The following is a 24,384-nucleotide window of genomic DNA, read 5'->3' on the forward strand; positions in this document are numbered from 1 at the left end:
AGTAAAATATAAATGTGACAGTTACCCTCATAGTCAGCTTGACTAGATCTAATGTCATGGTGGAAACATCTCTGTGTTTGTACATTCAGATGTTCCCAGGGAGTTTAACTGAGGAGGGAAGACCTCCTCTGAACGTGAGTGGCACCTGTAGGCTGTGCTGTGAGCCCAGACTGAATAACACATAACACCAGGAGGAAGAGTTGAGCCCTGGGAGTCCTCTTTCTGCTTCCTGACTGTGGACACAATGTGACCAGCTCTCATGCTTCTGCCTCCGTGACTTCCCTACCATCTCCCATCACACCCTGAGACAACAGGGATTCTTTTCCCCTTAAGTTGGTGCAGGTCGGGGACTTGAGCACAACAATCTGGAAGTGTAACTAGTACAAGTGAGGAAGGGACAGCCTGCTGTCCAGAGCTCACAAGTCTGTCATTCAGTGTTCCTGGTTCCCAGCATTCCTGAGGCAGGCTGGGCAATCCTCCTTTCCCCACCCAGCAAAGAGTAGAACTGTAGACACAAAACCGAAACAAAGTGCGCGCGCTCGTGTGTGTGTGTGTGTGTGTGTGTGTGTGTGTGTGTGTGTGTGTGTGTGTCTTGGTCAGAGTGGGCATTACGGAGAAGAGGAGGAAAGGCCTCCTTTATCATAAGATAGGGAACACAAGGGAAGCAGATAGACCCTTCCTGTGGGGTTTTAAATCATAGTTTGTGGTATGTTTTACATGACATATGCAACTCTTTGTCATAGAGAAGAAAAGTAAGTAGTGAGTGAAGTTTACTGTGCCAAAGATCTTTAGCCTCTGAAAATCTAAGTTTGTACAGAGACCAAAAGTTCTCAAGAGGAGTGAAGTGAAGGGTAAATTCCTTTTTGTATTAAAATGATCACTGTTGCCATTCCATTTTTCTCTGGAATCTTCTAGAACTGTGTCTTCAGTTCTCCTCACATATGCAGAACTATTATAGAAATGTTTTGCGTGTTGATTTTTTTATTCCCACATGTCTTAGACACCTCTCCATATCATTGTGTGTGTGTGTGTGTGTGTGTGTGTGTGTGTGTGTGTGTCCCTGTTTGTGAGTGTGTGTTATGTATCCCACGTCTGGGGTATGGAGGTCAGAGGACAAGGTCTCCTGTCTCCCCACTGTCCACACTCTGATAGGATAGCTGTCCTTGAACTTCTGGAGATTGTCCTGTCCTCTCATCTTGTAGGAGTATTGAGTTTCCTAAGACTCACTACCCTGTGCTCTTTTATATAAGTTTTGAAGATCTGAACTGGGGTCTCCAGGCTTCAGTGGCAAGTGCTTTTGCCCACAGCCCAGTCTTCAAAGTCTAGTTTTTCTTTTGGATTTAGTAATTTACATTAAGCATCTATCTTAAGTCAAAGGGCAAGCATCGTACCAGCTAAGGACTTGAAGGCCAAGCCTGATGAGAATTACTGATGGTAGATATTTTTAGGACTTTCTCCAAATGCCCCTTTTGCCATTGTCCTCCTGTATATTTTAGCAAAGACTGTTGCACTGCTCCTGAGTCTTCCCAGGAAGAATATAGCAGGCTTTAGGGACTGGGACCCACCCCCTAGTCCTGGTTTGCAAAAGCCAAGATGGAAGAGATCTTCTGCTGGAGGTGAAAGGCCATTGCTGACGTCATAATGGCTGCTTTTGCTCCCTTTCTCTTTGGAAATCTCAGGTTGACAACAATTCAAACATATTATGAAAACAAGCCAAAGGCCACCAGGATTTTTTTCTTAGCTACACCCTGAGGACCTGTGCATTCCTAACGTGTTTCATTCACTCTCCTGGGAATAGTGTCACAGCAGGGGCTGTGGAATGTGGGTCTGCTAACTGAGCTGCAATCTTCATGGTCTTGAGATCTTCTCCTGAGTCATCACACAGAGAGTGCCCTAGTGATCCGAGCACTGCGTCTCGATGCTTTGCTTTGGTGTCAGTGGGGCCTCACTTAAGAGTTACCTAGGAGACACACCTCTGAGTGTACTGTAGAAGTCTGAAGGAGTCTCTTCTTGCTGACTCACCAAATACATGCATCTCTCAGCGATGGTTTCAGCAGAGGTTGAGATAGAGAAAGTGCCTGGGAGAAGATGTCATCCAGCAGTTAGATGGCTGCCACTGTCAATCAGCAGAGTTGCCTGACCGCCACTGAGCCTTTTAAAGTATTCAGTTCAGATCTGGTGCTGGAGACCGGCCCTTCTGTGTGAACTACTATGGTAAATTGGATGGTGGCTGTCTCACACTTCTGCTGAGTGAGTCTATTGTTGGAGTCAGCACCCGGCCATCTCACAGGGACAGGACCTACAAGAACAGATTTTGTTCTGGGTTCTGAACTGCTGACCAAGTACGGCCAAGTATTACCGAGTAGTAGCACCCTTCATACTGGTGGCCACAGCAAGAGCTTTGGGGCGACCTTCTCTGGCCAGCTGCACCGCTGCCCTTCTGAGCCTGACAGGGTTTTGGTTGCTGGGCTCTCAAACACTGGCTTTTGTGTTAGGTTGGAACACTTTCTCCAGTGGTTCAGCTCCATGCAGCCCTGCTGCAGACTGGGATGTCTGGAACTGACAGCATCCATCACTTGGTTGAGTTATAGAGTGAACTCACTTCTATTCAACTCACCATGTAAAAGTGCACAGTGACTGTTACACACCAAAGAGAGACTAACACAGAGTCTTAGGTCATGCATAAAACATTTTAATACACAGATCACGTTTCCATACACTAGAGCAATGCCTCAAAATACAGTGTCATTCTACAGGGAGATACATGCACATGTATCCCGAACATCAAACCTCATCTGAACACATTCACATGAGGCCTGCATGATTGTTCTTGGACTACTAATAGCTTATGAAACAACATCAGTCCATCAAAAGGGTAAAACACGAGCTGAATTATTGATGGGAGGAGTCAACCTCTGATGATTGGTTGCCTGTTTATTTATGCAACAATTAGACCCCCAAACTCCAACGCAGAATGAAACCTGGGCCCCTTTTAAATTTTTCAGATAATTTAGGTAAATAACACCATGAGACTTTCAGCTTCAAAGAAAACAACCCATGACTTTTTTTTACCGCCGAACACATTATAATAAAGAAGCCAAAACTTTGAAATCAGTGTTGGATGTCCTACCCGTCGATGTTCTTAAGTAAATCCCCCTTCCCAGTATTACTGCTCTGCATAAATCAATCATGGGACACAAGGTATCTGCTGGTCACACTTAACAAATGTCAACTAGATCACTCCTTGTTTCCCCAGCAGGGAGCGTATGCTTTACAAAATGAACACCCAGATTTAACACTGAAAAAGCAAACCAATGTATGATCTAATCCAAGTTTGATTTGTACTACGATAGTAAAATATCGTAATTTTTCCCTTTAAGGAAAGGGGACTTTTCAATATTTTAAGCACAGAGATCTCCCACCGCCAGTGCATGCACAAGGGGTTGGGGGTACATGTAGAATGATGGCTCACTTTCCAATCATACTTTCTTCATGCTCTACTTTAATTAGGGAAAGAAACATGCAGCTTCCCTCTGTCGTGTGACCAAGTGGGTGTCTGCCCATGTCCTCTGGGATGTCATGGTTTCCCAGGTGAACTAAGTACACAGGACTTAACTTAAAAAAAAAATCACAATCTGCAGGGGGGAATGTGACTCAAACTTCTCTTAAAAATCTCTGTACAGGAGTTGGGTAATTCCTGGCACTTAAGAGGGGGAGGTTAAGGCAGAGGTATCATGAGTTCCAGGCTAGCCTGGGATACATAGTTATATCTATATTCAAGCAAAAATAGGTAAACACACACACACAAACAAACAAGACAGAAAACACAGAAAACCTGACCTATTTTTAATGAGACAGAGTATGTCTTAGTTGAATTATAGTGACCTCACTAAAGAATGAAGACCTTTTGTAAATGGCCAAAATTCCAGTTCCTTGGAAAATGTTTAGTATTAATTTTAGTAATAGGCACCAAAACAAAAAACAAAGACAAAACAGATAAGGAACAGAATTAAAATTCACCAAATTCTAAAAAAAGACTGAAGAAAAGTCTCTGAGACAATGAAGTCTGACTTCCTGGTGCCCTCTAGTGGCCACAGTGGGATTGCAGAGGAGTTTAATTTCTTTTCCATGGTATTTATTTAATTTCCAGGGAATTATTTTCCAAGCAGTGAGGCTGTCTAGGTTGAATAAACTCATGCAATGCTTCCACAGGAAGAAGATTTGGGCTAGTTCATGTTCTCTCTTTTGCTTATTTGATGTAGAGAAGAAATTATTTTCTCATGGTGACCTAGACTACTAGGTCTTATTTCAGAGTTTCATGAGAAATATGGTAAGGAGCAGCAGCCACATTTCATACTCCTGAAGAGTCCTCCATGCCCATCCTGTCATGATTCTGCTGGATGTGCAGAAGAGCCCTTGTAGCTTTTCAGAAAAGTGGGACAACCTTTTAGCCTGACAGACTCAGGCAGCCTCAGTGCTGGGGTGGTTGCGGCTGTCAGTGCCATCTTCACGGCCATGCCATGAAAGGTAAAGTGTACCTTGGCTTTGTCCAGAACCTTGAAGGAATTGGTACGATATAGAACAGCCATCCTTGAAGCAGCAGCAGCAGCAGAGGCTGAGGCCATGAACACACCGTCCTCAGAAGTACCTCCTTCCATATGCTCCTTGCAAAAGAGTAAGGTTCTCACGTACGGCTCTATAACACACTTCTTGATTCTATATTTCTGAGCAAAAAGTCCGAGATTCCAAAGCAGAAAAGCATTAGAACAGTCAGCAGTAATCGCAGGGTGTGTTTTGTGATCCTTCCTGTTGACAAAACTGGCATAGTTAGCAGAAAATAACCCAGTTTCTCATGGGGGAACAGAAAGGGAAAAGGAAACATGGGATTCACAGTAACGATCCATACAAAAATTCGAATACAAATAAAATGTGAGTTCTTTGAGATCGCTGGACCTTGTTCCTCTGTGAACTGAACTCCTTCCCTGTGGAGGACCCTTATCGGCTGTATAAGGGTTCACAGAATGGTTTTACTCCTTTCTTAGTTCAGTCAAACTGAAAGAAAGAACATAGAGTGCATTCTCAGTAGCAACAGTCCGTAGACAGCCAGATGTGCGTGGTGGCGAGCGGCTGCTCGTGGACTCCTCGTAGCTGGTTAGAGTCTCCGTCCAATCTCACCTCACCAGTCTAGCTTCAGGTCAGCCTTACTCCATACATACTTCCCCCCGCGCTTCAGAAACATCTTCTCATCAAACCCACTGAATTTGATCGCTTCCTCCACGCCAACATCCAGGATGGACCTGGAAGGGTCCTTCCGGCCACCGGTACAGTTCAGAAAGCGCATCTGGGAAAAGCAAGGTAGAAATAGGTATGTTTTCATATGGTGTGTCCTGTGAAACCCAGCTAAGAGTATCCTATGAAAAGTATTTCTGACATCCCGAACATGGACTCTGTGTATTGAGATCTAAGATAGACTCTAAATTCCTCAGACTCGATCCCCAGCTCGCACAACACACAGCCATGCAGAGTTTGGTTTGAACATAGGTAGGGCTGGAGTATCGTGAACAGTGTCTTATGACCAGAGGACTTGATTCTTTCTTGGAGTGGAGAGGACATTAAGAACAGACTTTCTCTAAATGTGGGCGCCTAGATTTGTTCCACATGTGCACTGATGTCATTGAGAGCGCAGAGCAGAGCAGAGCGGCTGCTGCCCTGTGTTGTGAGAAACTCAGCTCAATTGACCTCAGAAAAAAATGGCAGCTATGTGTGTGATGTGAATCCTCACACACGCTTCTCCTGATAGGAACAGGGGACAAGACAGAGGCTACTGAGGTGGGCAAGGGCAGGGCCAAGAACAGAAGTTCCCCCAGCACATCCTATCCATTAGACGTCCTCTGACTCTTTCCTTCTCAACATTGTAGGCACAAGTGAGGTCTTTTGTACTTGTGTTTCTCTACGTTCTGTAGGGAATCAGGTGACACACACTGAATTGCAGTGTTATCCGATCGGAAAAACAATATTAAATTTTGATTCATTCATGTCTGTTCTGACTCTGTGGCTCACATGGTTTACTGAACAGCGCTATTCAAAAATTTTCAGCCCATCAGGAGAGTTTATACTCTAAAATAACTTTCATTTCCCCTCTTCTTTAGATCCATAACCCGAGTAGTTCACTGGTAACTTTCCACCTTAACTGAATAAAATTCATGTTGACAATAAGTACAACTGCTGTATTTTATCATTGCTTAATTTGAAAATAACAAAACACAAAAGTTGTAACAGATATTTCTCAAAAAGCCAAGGTCAACACATGAGTGCACAGAGCCAGGAATGGAATTGTCTGTCCTCTGGGGGATACCAGCAGAAGTTATAAATCCAGAAGTTCTAAATAACAACAACAAAGAAAAGGAAAGCAATGATTTCATTCCTTTTTAAAGAAGGGCGGGTTTTCCTTTGGAAGCAGTGGTCGTGGAGATAACGTTGGTGGGGTCTGAAGGGGACAATAAGACTTCCTCCCATTGTCAAGGTTCATCTGCACTGCAGGTGTTGGCAGCCCCTGAGCTATCCAAGACAGTGTGGAGCGGAGGTGACAGTGTTGCTGTCACAACAGAACCCTCAAACCCACAGAGACCACACCATGGTGGGCTCTCCTGAGTGGGACGTCCTATGACATCTGCAGAGGCATGGCTACCTGGGATGTCATCTCATGGTGGCTAGTGCCAGCCCAGCCCAGGATAGTGCCTGGGAAGTGCAGAGAGGAAGGGTGACATGTGAAGCCAAGGCAGTACCATGCTGAGGATAACCACCAGGGGAGCTCTGGGCATACCAGATGTGTTCTGAAGGAGCTCGGTTTAGCACAGTTCTGGCATTGCTGCTCTGCTAACTTTAAAGTAATTTTACAGCTCATGGGGAATACTCACATATTCATCCAGGATAAGGTAGGAGTCTTTCATCTGCAGTGGAAAAAATAATCAAACTTTAGTTTTCATCTAACACACATGGTTTATTTTGTATGTCTCACTGGCTGCCCCTCCTATGGTGTCTGTCTGTGCCCTGAATTTTTTCTCTCCTTCTCACATTCTACATCTATTTGCAGGGCTGTGGAGTGGTCCCAGCAATGGAGAGTCTGCACGGTCAGTCATTCTGGATTTTCTGCCTCAGACCAAAAGACTTTGACACTGAGGCCTGTTTTGAGTGCTGGTTTCTTTTATCCTCGAGCTATTTCCAGGAGAGCTGTTGTCATCTCTCAGTCCTACCACAGAGGCCACCATTCAAGACTCTCCCAGGATTTCAATGTTCAAGCCATGCTCTCTGCAAAGGACTGTGTTTCTGAAGCTCCCAACATTGCTGAGACCTTACTTGAGACTTGAGACTTGGGTGTATTGGGCACCTCGGTGCTGTCTGTAGGGAAGTTTTGGCAAACATTTTTCTCCTAATAAAGGCTAGGCAGCAAATAATATTTCTTTCTTCCTCCTGTTTCCTTCCTTCCTTCCTTCCTTCCTTCCTTCCTTCCTTCCTTCCTTCCTTCCTTCCTTGTTCCCCCTCCTTTCTCTTCCCTTCCTTCCCTCCTCCCCCTCTATTTCCCCTCCTTTTTGACAGGACATCAGGTAGCCTAGGCTGACCTCGAACTCACTACCTAGCCAAGGATATCCTTGAGTTTTTAGTCCTCCTGACACCACTTCCTGGATGCTGGGTTACAGATGTGCAGTGACAGTTTTTAGCTACGCTGGGGGATTGAATCCAGAACTTCCACCAGGCAGTCTCCTAAGACACATTTCAAGACCAGTTAATATTTCTGGATATGCAGGGGACACAGTCTGTGTCCCAACTGCTCTGCACCACACTGTGGAAGTCACTACCACCCAAACCAACAAACACAAACCACAAATACAATAATGAAAGAATGTAGTGCAACCCTGCTCCTTGGCTACTTTCTATATAGACCCTGAGAGCTAGCAAAACATTTCTTCTATATTTTATCCAACTTTTAAAATCATCACTAGAAAGGAGGTATGAGGGCCATTTGTAATGACACTGAAAGCGACACTGAAACAGTCCACCTTTCCTAAATGTTTGAGCACTATTCACATGCTTCCCTGACACATGTAGAGTTTGAGTGCGTGTGTTAATTTTATATTGAGTTATACATGTGAGTATCCGTTTTTATCACATCATCTCTGAGGTGGTCTAGGTAAACCCATTTTTGGATAGAAAAGAAATTACTACCATTGAAGAACCCCACCCCCCAATGAAAGGTGTCCATGATGGACCTCCATCTCTTTGATTCTAGGATTGTATTCCTCTCCCCTTCTTCCTTCCAGAATGTCTAGAATAACAACATGGCAAATCACAAAGCTCTCAGGAGAGAAAGCCACCACTTTCCCCACTTAGAATCTTTGTAGTAGATCAATATGTAGAATCATATGCGGTAGTGAAGAAGGCAGCTTTTGCTGCATCTAACCTTCTGGTTAGATTCAGGCACCAAGCAGGACACATCTTTGTGACGCTGTAAGAATGCTTCAAATTCTTCATTGCTTATAAGAAATCTTTCTGCTTCCCTCAGGGCATCTTCTCCTGAGTTCTCACCCTCAATCAGGAGGCATTGGAAAACCTGGGAGAGAGAAAAGCCAAGAGCCTCACACCATCGCTCACTACAAGTCTTCAGCGAAGAGAAGACCCTCCCCAAGTGCTGATCCTACCCAACTCACGCCTAGTGAGCTCAGAATACAACTGTTAGTCACTGCTATGTCTGTGAAGACTTACAATATAAGGCTCTGAGCCACAAGTGGTGGAGCTAATGAAGTAAAGAGGCTTTCCCTTGGGGAACTGCCTATATCAGTAAAAAGCCCACCGACATCAGAGATGCCTAAGAAGCAGGAACTGACCCTTACCACTGGCAGCCAGTATCTTGAAATGGCCGACCTGGAAACCTGTGTGGGAGGCAGAAGATTGCAGGCAAAGGCCATGAGAGAAGAGCGATCCAAGGCAAGGAGGAAAAATGTGTAGAGGAACTTTATGAATAAGAGGGTGAAGGGAGAAGAGTGAGAGATAGTAGAAAAGTGAGAAGCAGTAGGAGTCAGTGACCCTGAGGTGAGGGAGAGAGAAGGCGAACAACATGACAGATGACTGAATGAGGCAAGCCTTAGGTCTCTGGGGTCCTCTGTCAGAAGTCTCTGCCTCTCCCTACTTCTACCACTCATTATTCTTTCTATTTACTCTGTGCCCAAAGGTGTTACTGACATTCGATTTTAATACATCTATACTTTAAAAAATCTCTAAAGCATATAGCATGTTTTACTTCCCCTGAACCTACTTCCAAACATATTATAGTCCAATCAAAGAAAAATGATATCTCTTTATCCCCACTGCGGGGCTCACTATATATAAAGAAGATCAAAGGTGACCTTGAAATGACAGCTTTCCGTGGGTGAGCATGACACTGGACTGGCTGGGACCCTCTTGCCTGGGTCATCCCACATGCGGAAATTCTTCCTTGCTTTCAAAATATAGTCAGACAACTTCTTCCATGGTGTTTTGCAATTCAGTTTGGTATTCTCCTACGTCCCCACGTTCTCCACATACAAGTGTCATGGAACATATGTCCTCCATGCTATAGTCCTTGCCAAAACTCAGTTCTCAAATCTTACCCTTAGGCATGTCTACTCTGTCTCCAGGCACAGATTCAAGGAACTACACAGGAGTTACCATGTGGCTTGTTAAAAATATGTGCACATGACAACCCTCCTGGCTTGCCCTTATTAGATATAAGGGCAGGGAGAAGTTCAAGAAGCTACCCTTCCTAGCAGCCTTTCTTGAGGGGCTCTGAGCAGTCAAGTGTAGAAAATTTGAATTTACAGTGACTTTCCCCTGAGGGTTATGGGTTCTACCTATGATAGGCTGGCTTGTATCTTTATGAGCCTGGGACTACCAGTGCCTGACATCTGGGCCAGTTGTAAGGAATGTATTTTGAAATAAAGGCTGACTTTGCTTTACATACTCCCCTGTCCCAAGTAATTCAATGCAAACTCAAGAGCATCGAAATTTAAGAGGAACACCTAGCCTCCATCCATACACAAGTCAGGAGTGGGAATAAATGCTCTATTATTATTATTATTATTATTATTATTATTATTATTATTATTATTATTATTATTCAGAACATCTCCAATCACTCAACATGGCCTTGACCTTTACTCTCAGACAAGTCCTGAAGGAAATTATTTCAAGGTTTTGCCCACAGAATATGAGACGAGGAATAGTAAAGTGTAGGCCAAACAGAGAGAAGAGCCAAGGTCCTGGCTAGAAAATTCCAGAATCCCCAGTATTCTTGTTTTCAGTGTCACTGGGCCAAGCTTCTCGAGCGTGTTTGTGGCGTAAAGTCGAGCGTGCTCCGCTGGACTCACCTTCCAGCGGACAGGGCTCAGCGCCTTGATGTGCTCATTCATATCTTCGTCCACGTTGAAGCGATTAATGACGGAATTGATCTTGAAAGCCACCTTGTAATCCCTGCACCACTTCCGCAGCTTTTGAAGGTTTTCCACATGGTTCTTTTTCCCTTGGCCACGACCAATGAGAACATTAACCTGCTCATCAAAGCTGTCACAGGAGATAGCAAGAATGTCCAAATAGTCTCCTGCAGGAAAAATGATAGTAAGAATAATTTTTAAAAAATTCCCCCTGAGTCCTCGACTTCATTTACATCTCTTTATAGTAAGGCCCATTGTTCGTCCCAGCGGTGTCTGAAGGAATTTTATGATTCCCTGTCTCATACACATGAAAGTCAGAGATGTGAATTACGTGTGGTGTGTACATTATCATTAAAATACATACATGTATAATGAAAGCACAGAGCTCCTTAATGTGATCAATTTTAAACTCTGCATAATGTATATACATGAAGAATCAATGGCATATTTTAATCAGGTTTTCCACTTATTTCATCATAGAGATCATTTAAATTATGGAGCCTATTTCTATCACTTAATGAACAATTATAGATTTGTCTTGCACACAGTCAAAATTGCTTCATAGATAATATCTAGTATTTTTACCAGACTCATAAGCTTCCTTTTTACTGCATTTTACTCGCTACATTTTATTTACTATGTAAATATTTACAGAGACTCTGTGCTATGTCAGGCGCAACTAATCTAGAGGCCAAGAATACGTAGATAAAGGCAAGCTGGGTGTAGGAGCCACCCTTCAGCCAGGCCCCACCCTGCTAGGTCACTCATTAAGAGTTCTGATAAGGAGTCATTTGAAGAGCTCAGAAACTATTGAAAATCATCTTGGTTTTCACCTCTCTTTACTGGTTTCTGCAGCTTCAGGTTTTCCTGCTTCCTGTGACCTCTCTCCCTGACCTGCTCCCTGCTGTCCCCTGTCTGAGAAGAACAGGCATCCTCAGAGCTGAGATGATCCTTGCAGATGACCATGCTTGAGTGCTCTGGGTCACTGAGCATCTCCAAACTTCTCTATTTTATCTTAATTTTTTTTCACATTATAGAAGCTAAGAGTCCTTTTAGACTCTATTCTCTGCATTCAGTATTCTCTATAGTCATGAAAAGACTAATTTTAGCTCCTGTTTAAGGCTTAATTCCTATTGCCTATATTTAACAAGCACAAAAAGGAGCCAAAATAAAGCTGCTATTTAAAACAACTCAATGTGTTCTAAAACTTGACCTCGAGTAAATTCCTAGAGGGATATCAAACAGGATGAGGCAACTAGACATTAGCTTCTAACAAAAGCAAGGAAAAGCAGAAGTTCAAAACCTAACATGTGAAAACTGGTTCCTTCCAGAAGTGCCCTGTCTTGCTGATATACAAGAACACTGAGCATCTGTGAGTCCATTTTTGCATCCTGACACCTCTCTACCTTTGGCTGTATTTCTGTGATGTCCCCTCCTCCTGGTTACAACTCTTGGGAGGAATGGTTTGACAGAGCCCATTTGTTTGCTCAGTCCCTGTGTTTTCCTAGAAGCCCTGGAGCTCTCGTAGGGCACCATGTTTTCCTGCATATACAACGGCTGTTGCTCCAGCTTGTGTAACCAATGGGAGTGATGTGTGTAAGCTCCAGCCATGGGGCCATTTGTCAGGATTGTGCAAACCTAAGTGGGATGTGTTTGGCTATATTGTTGGGGTCCCATTGGCTATATACCTAACAATAATGTGTCCCAGTGACCACCATTGTGTGCCACTCTCTGACCCAACACCCAAGGGAGTCTCCTGTGTGAAGACAGCCCAAACGTCACCTGAGGTTCGCTGCTAGGAAGAAAGCAGTACCTGTGTCAGGTCAGTTAGAGATTGGCTCAGGAGCAGATGTCCTCTCTGGACAGGGTCATCCACACCTGTGCCCTGCTGTCTATTGCTCTGTGTTTGCTCTCACTGAAAGAATCTTGGCAAACTCTTAACTTGGAGATGTGAGGCTCTGACCAGCTTTTCCTCGTGCGCATAGATCCAAGTTATTTGCAGACGTTTTTACTTGGCATATTTAACAGAGACTATGGTTTTATGCCTCCTAGATAATTTGAGGCTATGCCACATTCATATTTCCATCTATTATAAACATCAAATAACATTTGTCATTGGCAGCTACCCGGCTACTACGAAGAGAGGATTGTATTTGGCTTTTGTCGTCTGTGTGTTCCTCTTTCTCGAGGCAAGAATGCTGGGTCACATCAACAGTTTTGGGCAGCCAGTCTCTGACACTGTACTGAAGTCATCCTCCTGTCCACACTCCTTGCCACGGGGACAGATATTTTTGAGCCAATCCTAGAGCAAGAGTACTGTCCAAGTACACCCTCTAAAGCACAATCCACTGCTCTATCTCTTCATGTTGCTTCTGTCATCTCCTTCTCTCTCACTTTGCACCTCCCGGTGGTCTCCATCACAGATGTCTGGTTTAATATACTACCCCAGCTTCCTCCCTGGGTCACTGTCCCTGCTTCTAAATATCCTCCTTGCCTGCACAAACTTCACCCACAAGCACCACCCTTGTCTGCAGGCACCCCTGCAGATGCATCCTGTGAGCTTATCTGGTCAGTGTCTCCAACCAAAAGTTACAGACTTCCATTTGAATGACATCAGAGCTCCAAAGGGTCACAAAGCAAGGGCAGAGAAAGAGACCCTGAGGGGAGGTTATAACTGTCTCCTGAACCGAAATAGTCATAGCTGCACATTTGGGTTCAAGATCTGCGTCATTTCATGTATTGCTCCCAAGAAACTGTGAACATGGACGGCATTGGACGAACCCTGGGGTTCTCAGAAAATCTTAAAGAGCCCCTGAATTCAGCCAGATCATGTGATGTGAGCTTCTGATGTGATGAGACTTACAACCAACTTAGTCCTAACAGGGATTTTTAAAAAGGAGCGGCCTTACTAGATATAGATATATAGATCAGGCTGGCATTGAACTCAGAGATGCATTTGCCTCCTGAGTTCTCAGATCAAAGGCATTCACTACCCTGTCCTGTCTCTCACACAGACATTTATATGGCTATAGAGTGTGCTGATTTTCTTCAGTAATGGCCAAACTTAGACATTAGTCATCCATGCATACTATATTAGAAGGCATAGCAAAGGTCTGTGTGCTTACCTGCTTCCCAATACCTGTTGACTTAGCACCCAACGGAAACAAAATAAGCTAGCCCCACAAACAGATTATTTATACATGGGAGATATTAGAATAAGAAAGATCGGATGATTTTGTTTTTTAATTCTCTCCCCGTTCCCCAGATGTTCTGGCCTGTAGCCTAGTGGGAGGAAACATAGGAGTCAACAGTACAAGTTGCAGTGACCAAGGTGTCATCCAAGGAAACTTACCATAGTCCTTGAACCATCTCTCTCGGATAAGGCTGCCATTGCTCACTATGCTCACAGAGGGCAGGGCTAGCTCCTCCTTGCAGAATCTCACGAGCTTGCCCAAGTATTCACCCCTGTCCTGTAGGAAGGGTTCTCCTCCTGAAAAGTTGATCTTCTCCATACCTGTGAGGGGAAAACTCTTTATTTAGCCACTTTCCAAACACCTGTTTAGTTATTAATATTTATATATTTACGTTTATAATATATATTATGTTATATTATATTTCCAAGCAATATTTATTATTGGCTTATGGGGCTGGAGAGATTGCTCCACAGGAAAGACTTTTTGAACCAAAGTCTAGTTCCCAGCAACCACCTTGAACAACTCACAGTTCCCTCCAGGGATCCTATGCCTCTGGCAACATCAACAAATGAGTGTACACACACACATAAAAATGAATATTATTATTTTGTTTTTTTAAAAAAAACTCTGTGTGTGTGTGTGTGTGTGTGTGTGTGTGTGTGTGTGATGTCAGGGCTCAGAACCTAGTTCTGTCAAAAAGCAAAGGCTTAGATAAGTTAGTTGGCTAGTGAATCCACAAGCTGCATTTTAACGAGACACCATGTTTCCAGCTAGGAAAGCAAAGGCCGAGTGGCTACATCACTAAACTCCTGGTGATAAAACACCAGACTTTGATGCAGGTCCAGTGAGATAACCAGGCTTACTGTATTTACGGAGGGTAATGAGCTGGTACAGACTGGAGCTGAGTGAGGCAGATCCTACTGCGTGGTACTATGTACTGTATGGTTTCATGATCAGAGCACAGAATCGGACCAGTCTGATGTGAGCATCAGAAGTCCAGTTGGGAGTCCCGGTGAGGTCAGTGTGCTAGCTGGAGGCTACTGTGCACCAGGAGCACTGGCGGATGGTTTTTCTCTTTCCCAGCTCTGCTCCAGGGAAATGAGTCATCTGGAAGTTCGGCTAGCATGCTTGCCTCCTAGACACATCTGCTGTGCTTCAGTTAAAGGGAAACCAGAGAGAGAAGATCACCTCTAGGTGAACAGGTATTCTGGAAAGAGCAGAAGCGTAGAAGGGAGGAAGGGAGGAAGGAAGGGGAAGTTCGAAGGAGAAGTTGCTACATCTTCACTTCACTGCTGAATTTATACCTGAGACTGATTGATGGAGTGGGGCAGCAAGTCTTGAGGAAAAAAAAAATCCCACGACAGGCCCGTCAAAAACATATTTTAAGGCTCACGGGCTGGGGAGGTGGCTCAGTGTGTAATACACTTGCTGGACAGCTCTGAGAACTTGTTTGTTTACAAGTACACACAGAATTTTTTTTTTAAGAGAGAGAGAAAAGTTTCTAGCAAGGAATACAGATGGAACAGGGTGAAACTTCTGCCAGGTTGTTCACAGAGAGGACTTGTTGCAAACAGGGTCACTGACCACACACCTCTGCTCACAGGAGTGAGTTCCACGCTTCTGGCCAGGCCACCTCCCTTCTTGTCTATCTAACGCTCCTTGCCCACTCATGCAAAACCGCATGACACCTGCCTGGTGATGCTGTGTCTAGTTTACACGGAGCCCTTCCCATGCCCATCCTATGTGCAACTGTCCTGGAACATCCTGGCTTCTGTCTGGTCCAGGAACTTACCAGCCTGTTTGAGCAGAAGCAGTCCTCGCTTGGCCTCCTCCAGGGGCAGCACGAAGGATGTCTTGGCCGTGTGGAAGCAGAAGCCACATTTGTAGTTGCACTGACGCGTGAAGTGGTAGTTGACACTAACGGGGGTTGTGGGCTGAGCACTGCCTGGATCTTCGTGGGTCTCCTGAGTCTCCTTGGGCTCACCCCGGACCCGTGGCTGTCCCTTTCCAGGATCTGGCCACCCCAATGCTATTCTCAGCCAGCAGAACAGCATGGCCAGGCCACTCCAGAGGGAACCCAGCTGTTGCTGGAACAGGCTCAGCAGCCGAGCAGCCAGCGCAGTAGGCACTAGCATCCCCATGGTGATAGGCACACACCTGCAGCTGCCTGCAAGGGCTTATAAACTGCAGACCGGCCACACCTCCCGAGCATTGTGTCACAAGGAGGAGGAAAACACCTCCCTTGAGTAAGTCTCAGCTGAGCAGTTTCTGTTTTCTGAAAATGAAAGTTGAACCAGAGCCAAGACTGAACTTCAGGAGGCAGGCCAACCCACTGCCTTTCTCTGGCTCCTGGCTGCCCCCATAACCCATGTAAACATCTGTCCTGATGACACTGCAAAGATTTCAGCAGCCGCCAGTTTCTGGAACAAGTTCCTTACAGAGAGACACATAGCTGCATCCTTGCAGGTTATTTTAACAAACAAAACAAATATGTATAAAGACCCTTATCATGGTGATCTATGCATAGTCAACAATTTTTAAATATTCTGCTCTCAGTACCTCAGCCACCCCCACCCCTCCCCCATGCCAAATAAGCAAACAAAGCAACAAAACAAACCCACCCGAACCCTAGGCTTTCATAACTTTGTATGCAGCAAATCAATTGGATGCTGGCCTTGACAGTGCCTGGCAACTCTCTCAAAGGAACTCAAGACTGGTATATTCCAGGCAAAAGTGACAGAGAAACTAGGCAAACTAAATTAACCATTTTGAAAGTTGATTCCGTAGTAATTAACCCTTTCCCTTTTTATATTATTAAAAAGGGGCATACAGTATGAATATTTCTCAAACTTTCTTTTAAAGTTTTGCCAGTATGGTAGCATACTACAATCCTGACAGTGTGTTTGGTACCTTTCCTCCAGGCAAGCTCCTATATTTCGGTAATAAGGTCCCTCGGGGCAACATATCAAAACTCGCTTTGTTCAGTCTCTGGACTTCTTCTCTTTTGATGTCCCTGCTGACATCTTTCCCTGGGAGCGCCATGTTCCCCCAGTTGCTTTCTTTGAGCTGTTTCTATTTCTTCCAGGGTCTGGGGGAAGTAGAGAGTGCGTGCCCACTCTTCTGTCTGCCTAAGAGAAGGAAGGGACAGAGCCATGGCTGAAGACTACAAGCCAGGAGGGTTGGTAAGTGCTGTTGGAGGCACATCAGAACCTTAGGCCATCTTTAAAGCCTCTCCGAATGAAACATTTTGTCCATTTAACACATCCGATGGATATGCTATTTCCAATTCTTCCTCCTTTGCCTCTAAGCCACCTGCTTTCTCCTTTAAATAAAGAGAATGTAGGTTGAGTGTCTCTTATCAAACATCTGGATATGAAGAGGGGTTCTTATTTCCTGGTTTGCTTGTCAGATTTGCGGATACTTGCATAGCATGTGATCAAGGGGCTTGTCTTTCCCTGGGAGCGCCATGTTCCCATGTTGCATAGCATGTGTCTTAGGGGCGTGGTCCAAATATGACAATGATGTTCAAGTACGATTCAGCCACACTTACAGACCTGCAAATAACCCTAGACACATTTAGAACTGTTTGCACATGCAACAGTTACAGATGTGGAGATTTACTCCTGTGCGTACATACAAAGTTGACTGTTCCAAATTTGGATTTGCGCATGTTCAATGTGAGTAACCACATGGGCGCTTCTTCCTTTGATGGCTTTCATGACCAGGATTCAGGGGAAGCTTGTTGGGACAGTCAGCCAAAGAAGCATGTCCTGGGGTCCAAATGGCCAGTACTGGTATTTATTCAAGGTAAGGAGTCAGCATGCCAGAGACATGACTATAAGTTCACATTCATCGTAGCATTCCCCCACCTCCACACCAATAGCCAAGATGGGGATCTATGGGCAGACTGATGGATATGAAATTGTAATACAGGCTCTGGAGAGATAACTCCCTTGGTAAAGGGCTCAATTTGTGTTATCATTTCGTGAGGAGATGAATGCAAGTGTCTTTTTCATCTCAGGGCAGCGATGAAGGACCAACAGACAATTCCATCCAAGTCCAATTTGGTGAGCTGTGAGTTTACTGGACTTACAGGCTGCTTAGAAAGAAATGCTCTTTGGCAAAGTCCCACCCATCCTGGATGATGATGTCATGGAAACTGCCCCCTCTTTCAGTTAAGCTTAAACTTCTTGTACATCCTAGTATTTTCCAAGATCACTTGAGTTAGTGGGAGCCGGGAGGCATCCCAGCTATATACCAAGCGGAGGTCTTGTGACATTTCCCCACTACTTTCTGCTAAGACACATTAATAGCTCTACTCTGTTACTACAGACTAGGAGATCACTAAACTGTTTTCCTGATTGGGGAACAAGAAAATCTTTGCTCTGAAATAGCAAGGAGGTGACTCTGTTCTGAGCACAGGGGGGAGAGACCATGCTCTAATGCCTGGCACATGGGGGAACCTGAGTCTGATTCCCAGAACCTTCGTAAATAATGGCACGTTTGTTATTTCCTGGCTGTAATCCCAGCCCTGGGCATGTGGAGACAGCCAGATCCTAGGACAGCTAATGGATTTTGCTAGGTAAGCTCCAGGGGGGATCTGCCTACCCTAGGCTTCCCTGTCGCTAGGACCCTAGGTGTATGCTGCCATCAGGTCTTCAAGGCGATTCTTTGCCAACTGAGCCACACCCTTAGGCCTCGTTTTCACGTTTCTTTAGGACATGTAACAGACTCCTGAATCAGGCTGCCCTAGATCCCTCTTTTATTGGAATGCTGTTTATATATGTCCCGTGAAAGGTGAAAAAAACATCCACTGGCTGATTCTTTGGCGTGGTTCCGTAGGCAGGAGCTGGATGACTCTTCTGAAGTCCTGTACTCAGGTACGGGGTGCTGCTGATGAGGTACTCTGTTCAGGGACTAGTTACTGCACTGTGAACTTCCACTTTCCTCAGCAAACAAGTCCTGCTTTCTTTGTGACCCAGGAAATCCCTCATTTTCCTGAAGCAACAGAACATTGCTTACCCCGAGCCATTGTTGTGGATGGAAACTGAAACCTCTGCTATTTTTGTGGTAGGAAATTGAAAGTAAACTCTGGAGCACAATCCTATTGTCTAATGAGGTCAGCTGTGCCAGGGCTATCTGATTCAATCCCTTGAAACCGGATGGAATAAAGGTGTTTGTAACCTCTGGCACGACTTGGGAAATCCCTTCTGCGAGGTCACATGGCTATGTGTCAACCTTTAGTGAAAGAGAAAATATTTCTGTGCTAAGTCCTAGCTGAGTTTGAATCCCATGCTTTCGGGGTAGATTTAATTACCTGCTTGAGATTTATTTTTGAGCGTGTCATTCATTCCTATGTCCATGCATACTTTTCTCAAGCCATCTTCCACTTCTTTGAGGCTTATTGGTTGAGATGACCGTGTGAAGCTGTCGTGTACAAATCCCCTCAAGTGTGAAGGCAATCAATATAAAAATGATTGCTAGCCTCCTTGTCAAGCTGACTAGATTTAGTATTAGGTTGGGAGCGTCTGTTTTCTGGGGTTAGGCAGGAAGCTGCATCTCGGCTCCGTACTCAGCTCTTTGTCTGCCTGACCTTGTGTGATATCTGGGAAACATGAATAGTCCTGTGTAACTCACACATGGCATCGTAATGTCAATAGAATTGGGGTGCAGGTTAATCATTAAGGGTAGAGCTTCCATGGTAGAGGGAGGAATGTCTACTCGGCTTCAGAGGCTGGCACTGCTGCAATTTGCTTGCTGGTTCACAGTACAGCTTAGGACACTTACCTCACGCAAGATCTCAGTCAGGGTTCAAACGCTGGCTACGCTGCTTCATAACTGACTATCATAATAGCATTACTTATCTTCTCGGTAAGACTTCTCTGTGCAGGTCGATTTCTTACAATTATTCATTCATTCATTCATTCATTCATTCATCTAATTAATCAATTCAGGTACTCAGGCAAGCTTTCAGATTCTCATCTTCCTTCTCTTCAGTGCATGTTGATTGAGATCCCTGTATGAGATGGTCATATAAAGATAGCAACAATTGTGAGTAAAATATAAATGTGACAGTTACCCTCATAGTCAACTTGACTAGATCTAATGTCATGGTGGAAACATCTCTGTGTTTGTACATTCAGATGTTCCCAGGGAGTTTAACTGAGGAGGGAAGACCTCCTCTGAACGTGAGTGGCACCTGTAGGCTGTGCTGTGAGCCCAGACTGAATAACACATAACACCAGGAGGAAGAGTTGACCCTGGGAGTCCTCTTTCTGCTTCCTGACTGTGGACACAATGTGACCAGCTCCTCATGCTTCTGCCTCCGTGACTTCCCTACCATCTCCCATCACACCCTGAGACAACAGGGATTCCTTTCCCCTTAAGTTGGTGCAGGTCGGGGACTTGAGCACAACAATCTGGAAGTGTAACTAGTACAAGTGAGGAAGGGACAGCCTGCTGTCCAGAGCTCACAGGTGAGTCATTCAGTGTTCCTGATGTTCTCAGCATTCCTGAGGCAGGCTTAGCAATTCTAACTCTTTTCCCAGCAGAGAGTAGGGATCAGGCAAGTGCAGAGTCTGTTTCTGTATAATCTGGAGAGTTCATTTGGTGGTGGATGTTACAGGACAGAGTTGGGGGTTGCTCCTTACCTTCTACCTTGTTTAGACAGGGTCTTCTGTTGTTTCACTGTGGACAACACGTTAGTATATCAATAGATTTTTAGGGATGCTCTGGCCTTGTCTCCCATCATCTTTAAAAGCACTGGGATCACACACACACACACACACACACACACACACACACACACACATCACGCACAAGACCTCTCCATATCCCAGACTTTCTATAGAACTTATGTAAACATTAAACTACAGTACAGTCATAAGTACTGACCAATGGCCTCCACAGACACCTGAAACTTGTAAATTTGACCTTTGGGCCAATTGATAGTTCACAATGTTCCCACTGACTTGAAGACCAGTCTGGGTAGTGTTGGCTGATTCTAGATCTTTTCAGGATTCTCCCCAAACTCACTCTTCACCATTTTCCTCCCGAATATTCTAGCAAAGACTGACACATGGCCCCTGTGAGTTCCCAGGAGGAAAATAGCATACTTTAGGGACTGGTGTCCACTCCAAGTCAGGGCTTGTCAAAGTCAAGTTGGAAGAGGGGATCTTCTAAAGACTGCTGAAGGTAGGTGTGGGTCATGAGTGACATCAGGGAGGCCCCTGTTTTCTCTCTTCTTTGGAGTCTCATACTGAAAACAATTCAAACAGGTTGGGACAACAGCCATGGCCACCAGCATTTTTACTAATCCAGGGATTTTACCCCAGAGTCCTTGTGCATTCCTAACGTGCTCCACCACCTCTGGTGAGGACAGTGCTCTAGCAGGGGTTATAAAGTTCCTCTGGTCAATGTTTATTGACTCGCAAACATCAGAGTCTTTAGGAAATCTTCACTGAATCGTCACTCAGAGAGTGCACCAGCCATGGAAGCACAGCACTGTGATGCTCAGGGTTTGTACCAGCTGGGCCTGACTTAGAGTCACCTAGACGACACGCCCCTCTCCTTGGTACAGGCACTCCATCCCTTTGTTGCACTTGACCTGGGGATTGGATTCTATCACCAGCACTCTTCATGAATGTCTTTCCGTTGACTCTTATATTCTGGCCTCTTTACTTATAGTGTGACACCCGAATTTATTAGTATGTAATTGTGGGACTTTGGATCGTGTCAGGAAACGTGGTCAGGTTGAGCAGGTTCAGAACACCCAGCACCTCATATCAGAGGCCTACAGGTGCTTCACTGCTCACGACAAGCCCCTGACATTTGACCTCAGCATCCCATGGAATGAATCATGGCCATCAGTCACAGAGCTCCAAACCCCTCCCCATTGTAGATGAGGCATCCCTAACATCTCAGACCAAGCCAATAGAAAGCATCTGTTTTCAGGCCTCCAAAACATGACCCTATCCAGAAGAAATAAAGATATGGGACCTGTTTCACCAAAGATCTTCTGGGAGCTTTTGTCGTCTGAGAGCTGTCACACTCTTGGGAAGAGTTCTCTCCTTCACTGCTGGAAGCTGCCTGGGCACACCAGGGTCACTTCCTGCTGCTGGTTTCTAGCCACCTCACCTAGCTGGCTAGGCCCCCTCCCCCACTTGCCTGCTCAACAGCTGTGATTGCACTTCCCCTTCCTGCTGCTCCCTGTGACTCCATTCTTCCCCTCAGAGTGGGCAACTCCTTGACTGCGCCCCCAGGTCAGAGCCCCACAGATCTCCAGTGTCCAGTAAACAGACTGATATGTAACTACATGACATAGTCTCTCTGTGGAGAGTCCTTTTCTGCTGGGGACAGCATACCGTGACAGGGACTGCGAGCAGTAGGCTGGGATGGAGACACCTCAGAAGCTTGTGGCAGCTCCTGGTTTAAAAAGGGTTCCTGGTGTCTGGGACCCTCAGGAGCAGAAAACATATCCCTCCAGGGGACCCACCATCTGAAATAAGAGGCTGTCTGCAGTAGGCTTGGATGGAGACATCTCAGTAGCCTGCTATAGTTCTTCGTAAAAGAAAAAAAAGAGTTGTTCCCATTTCTCCTAATCTTAGCCCTAAACACTGGCTGTATAGATTTCCATTTGTGTGTGACTGCTTTTCAGTTGGCCTTGGTGTGCATAATTATTCTATTCCATCTGACTTTCCTATTTCTTTCTCCTTCTGCTCTGTTGAATTCTGTGAAACTAGATGTTCCTTGATGTAACGATTCTTAAACAATTGGAAATTGAGGCATAGGGGCACAGCACAGCACTGGTCCTAAATGGCCCAGGTGCCTGCCGTGTGTTCTCATCTTGGAAACAATGTAATAAGTGCACAATGGTAGTTCCAGATTAATGTTTGACTTGCAAAGAAAGTTAGAAGGAATTAATAGAAAATGAATTAGAGCCAGTATTGGGACCCCAAGAAAGGAAAAAGTTATTGAAGTTATGAAATAAGTTTTGTATAACATTCTAGAGTGGTTCCTGGATAAGGAAGTATAGAATGCATAAAATTATATACTAGTAAAATTAAGTCACAACACTGGGACTCTTAGGAGAGTCATTGTGTGCAATGCGCAGAAGCAGAAAGCTAGCGGAACTGCTGAGTTAAGGTTTAAATTGATTCTTTCTGGCCACTGCCTGGCAGCTTTGCCCATGTCACTTATCTTTAGAGCTACACAGGAAAATGCAAGTAGCTGACCTCAGAGCTCTGATCTCTGAAGTATAGTAAGTCAAAAGTTAAAGTTTAAATAATGCTAAGTTTGTAATTACTATTATTTTGGTCACAGGCCTGGGAATAAGGGAAGCTTGAAACTCTGGGGAACAATTGTAATTCTTAATTCTTTGTGGGATGTGGTTATTCTTTTGAATTTAATTTGGCAATGATTATACAATGTCTTTTTTTCTATTTGCTTTTGGAGTATCAATAAAAGACTGGGGCAAGAGAAAGGCCAGGGAGCAAGTGAGTGAGCATGTGTGAGCATGTGTGAGCATGTAAAGAGCAAGTGGAGAGAAAGGTGTACGTGAGATTTTGTGTGTGTGTGTGTGTGTGTGTGTGTGTGTAGAGAGAGAGAAAGAGAGAGAGAGAGAGAAAGAGAGAGAGAGTAACTTTAAGCCTTGAAAAATTGCGTGTCAGTTTGTATGCAAAAAAGTAGTCTGTATTTATTTATTATGAGCCTTCCAGATATCCCTGCTTCCAGTTGAGAACTCAGATCCTGTGTTGAGGCTGGACCTGGACACTTTTCATTTTCTATATATACATGTGTTCTCACAGCTCTAATTTCTATTTTCTTCTCTATTTCCTAGAATGGAATTGACTAGTGAAACCATAGCTAGCAGGGACTTCAAAACCTGAGCCATTTTTCATTTTATAATATATTAATTGTTACATTTAAATGTCTTGAACTTACCCTTCTTGTTTATATAGAGTATTTTAATATATTGATATATAGATATCTACCCATATATGTGTATGTATACATATGTACATATATACACATTGCTATACACACACACACACACACACACACACACACACACACACACACACACGTGTCTAGAATAATTGCATCCTCTTTTCCTTTGCCCTGGCACTAGAAGTGCTGAGGATGAGCCAATGCTGTAAATAGAAACTGAAATGACTACTCTTCTCGCCTTGGGAAACTGAAAGCAAATTCCTTAGGCCGAAGATGATAATTATTTCTTTGAATACATGCCTGCTACTCATCAATCTATTAGTTTATCCACTCACTCACCCAAAGTCACCTCTTGAAGTATTTTCTCAGCTTCTACTTCTCATCTCCTTGCAAACGGGGAAATTGATACAGGAATAATTGTTCAGTCTGGATCAGCCAGTGCCACCAGATTCTCTTTCTTAGGAATCCTAAATTGGCACTCAAAAATTTGACTGAGACTGTGCAGGGTTTTTGTTGTTGTTGCTGTCATTTTAGGTTTTGTTGTTGTTCTTGTTTGTTTGTTTTTGTTTTCCTGGCCATTTAGGGGTTCCAGTTTGAATAGCATTGTACCACCGCACTGTTTTGGTTTCCCCATAAGACAAGTTGATAGGTGATGTTCTAATTTGCTTCCTGTGGCTGTGATAAAACACTGTGACCACAATAGCATTCGGAACCAAGAGTTTATTTTGGCTTGTGGTCCCACAGGAGAGTCCATGATGACAGGGAAGCACGAAGCAGGC

General features: G+C 44.5%; 1 protein-coding gene across 2 annotated transcripts; it reads right to left on the bottom strand.

Annotated features, from left to right (window-relative positions):
- Positions 1-2,673: 2,673 nt before the first annotated feature.
- On the bottom strand, positions 2,674-15,812 carry Rsad2 (radical S-adenosyl methionine domain containing 2). 2 transcript variants are annotated; one of them, NM_138881.2, is given in 6 exon segments: positions 2,674-5,341; positions 6,918-6,950; positions 8,459-8,608; positions 10,401-10,630; positions 13,816-13,977; positions 15,450-15,797. In NM_138881.2, coding segments are annotated over 6 exon segments (1,083 nt in total). In that variant the 5' UTR covers positions 15,793-15,797; the 3' UTR covers positions 2,674-5,176.
- Between the last annotated feature and the right edge of the window lie 8,572 nt (positions 15,813-24,384).

The sequence above is a fragment of the Rattus norvegicus genome, chromosome 6, assembly GCF_021556685.1.
Source record: "Rattus norvegicus strain SHRSP/BbbUtx chromosome 6, alternate assembly SHRSP_T2T, whole genome shotgun sequence".
NCBI classification, from domain to species: Eukaryota; Metazoa; Chordata; class Mammalia; order Rodentia; family Muridae; genus Rattus; species Rattus norvegicus.

Excerpts from the sequence above, each read along its gene's own strand:
- Rsad2 (XM_087554611.1), bottom strand. The coding sequence starts at position 15,798 with ATGGGGATGCTAGTGCCTACTGCGCTGGCTGCTCGGCTGCTGAGCCTG. Across the intron at positions 10,631-13,815 it reads GAGATGGTTCAAGGACTATG|GAGACTATTTGGACATTCTT; the intron begins GTAAGTTTCCTT and ends TTTTTCCTGCAG. Across the intron at positions 6,951-8,458 it reads TGCCTGAATCTAACCAGAAG|ATGAAAGACTCCTACCTTAT; the intron begins GTTAGATGCAGC and ends TTTCCACTGCAG.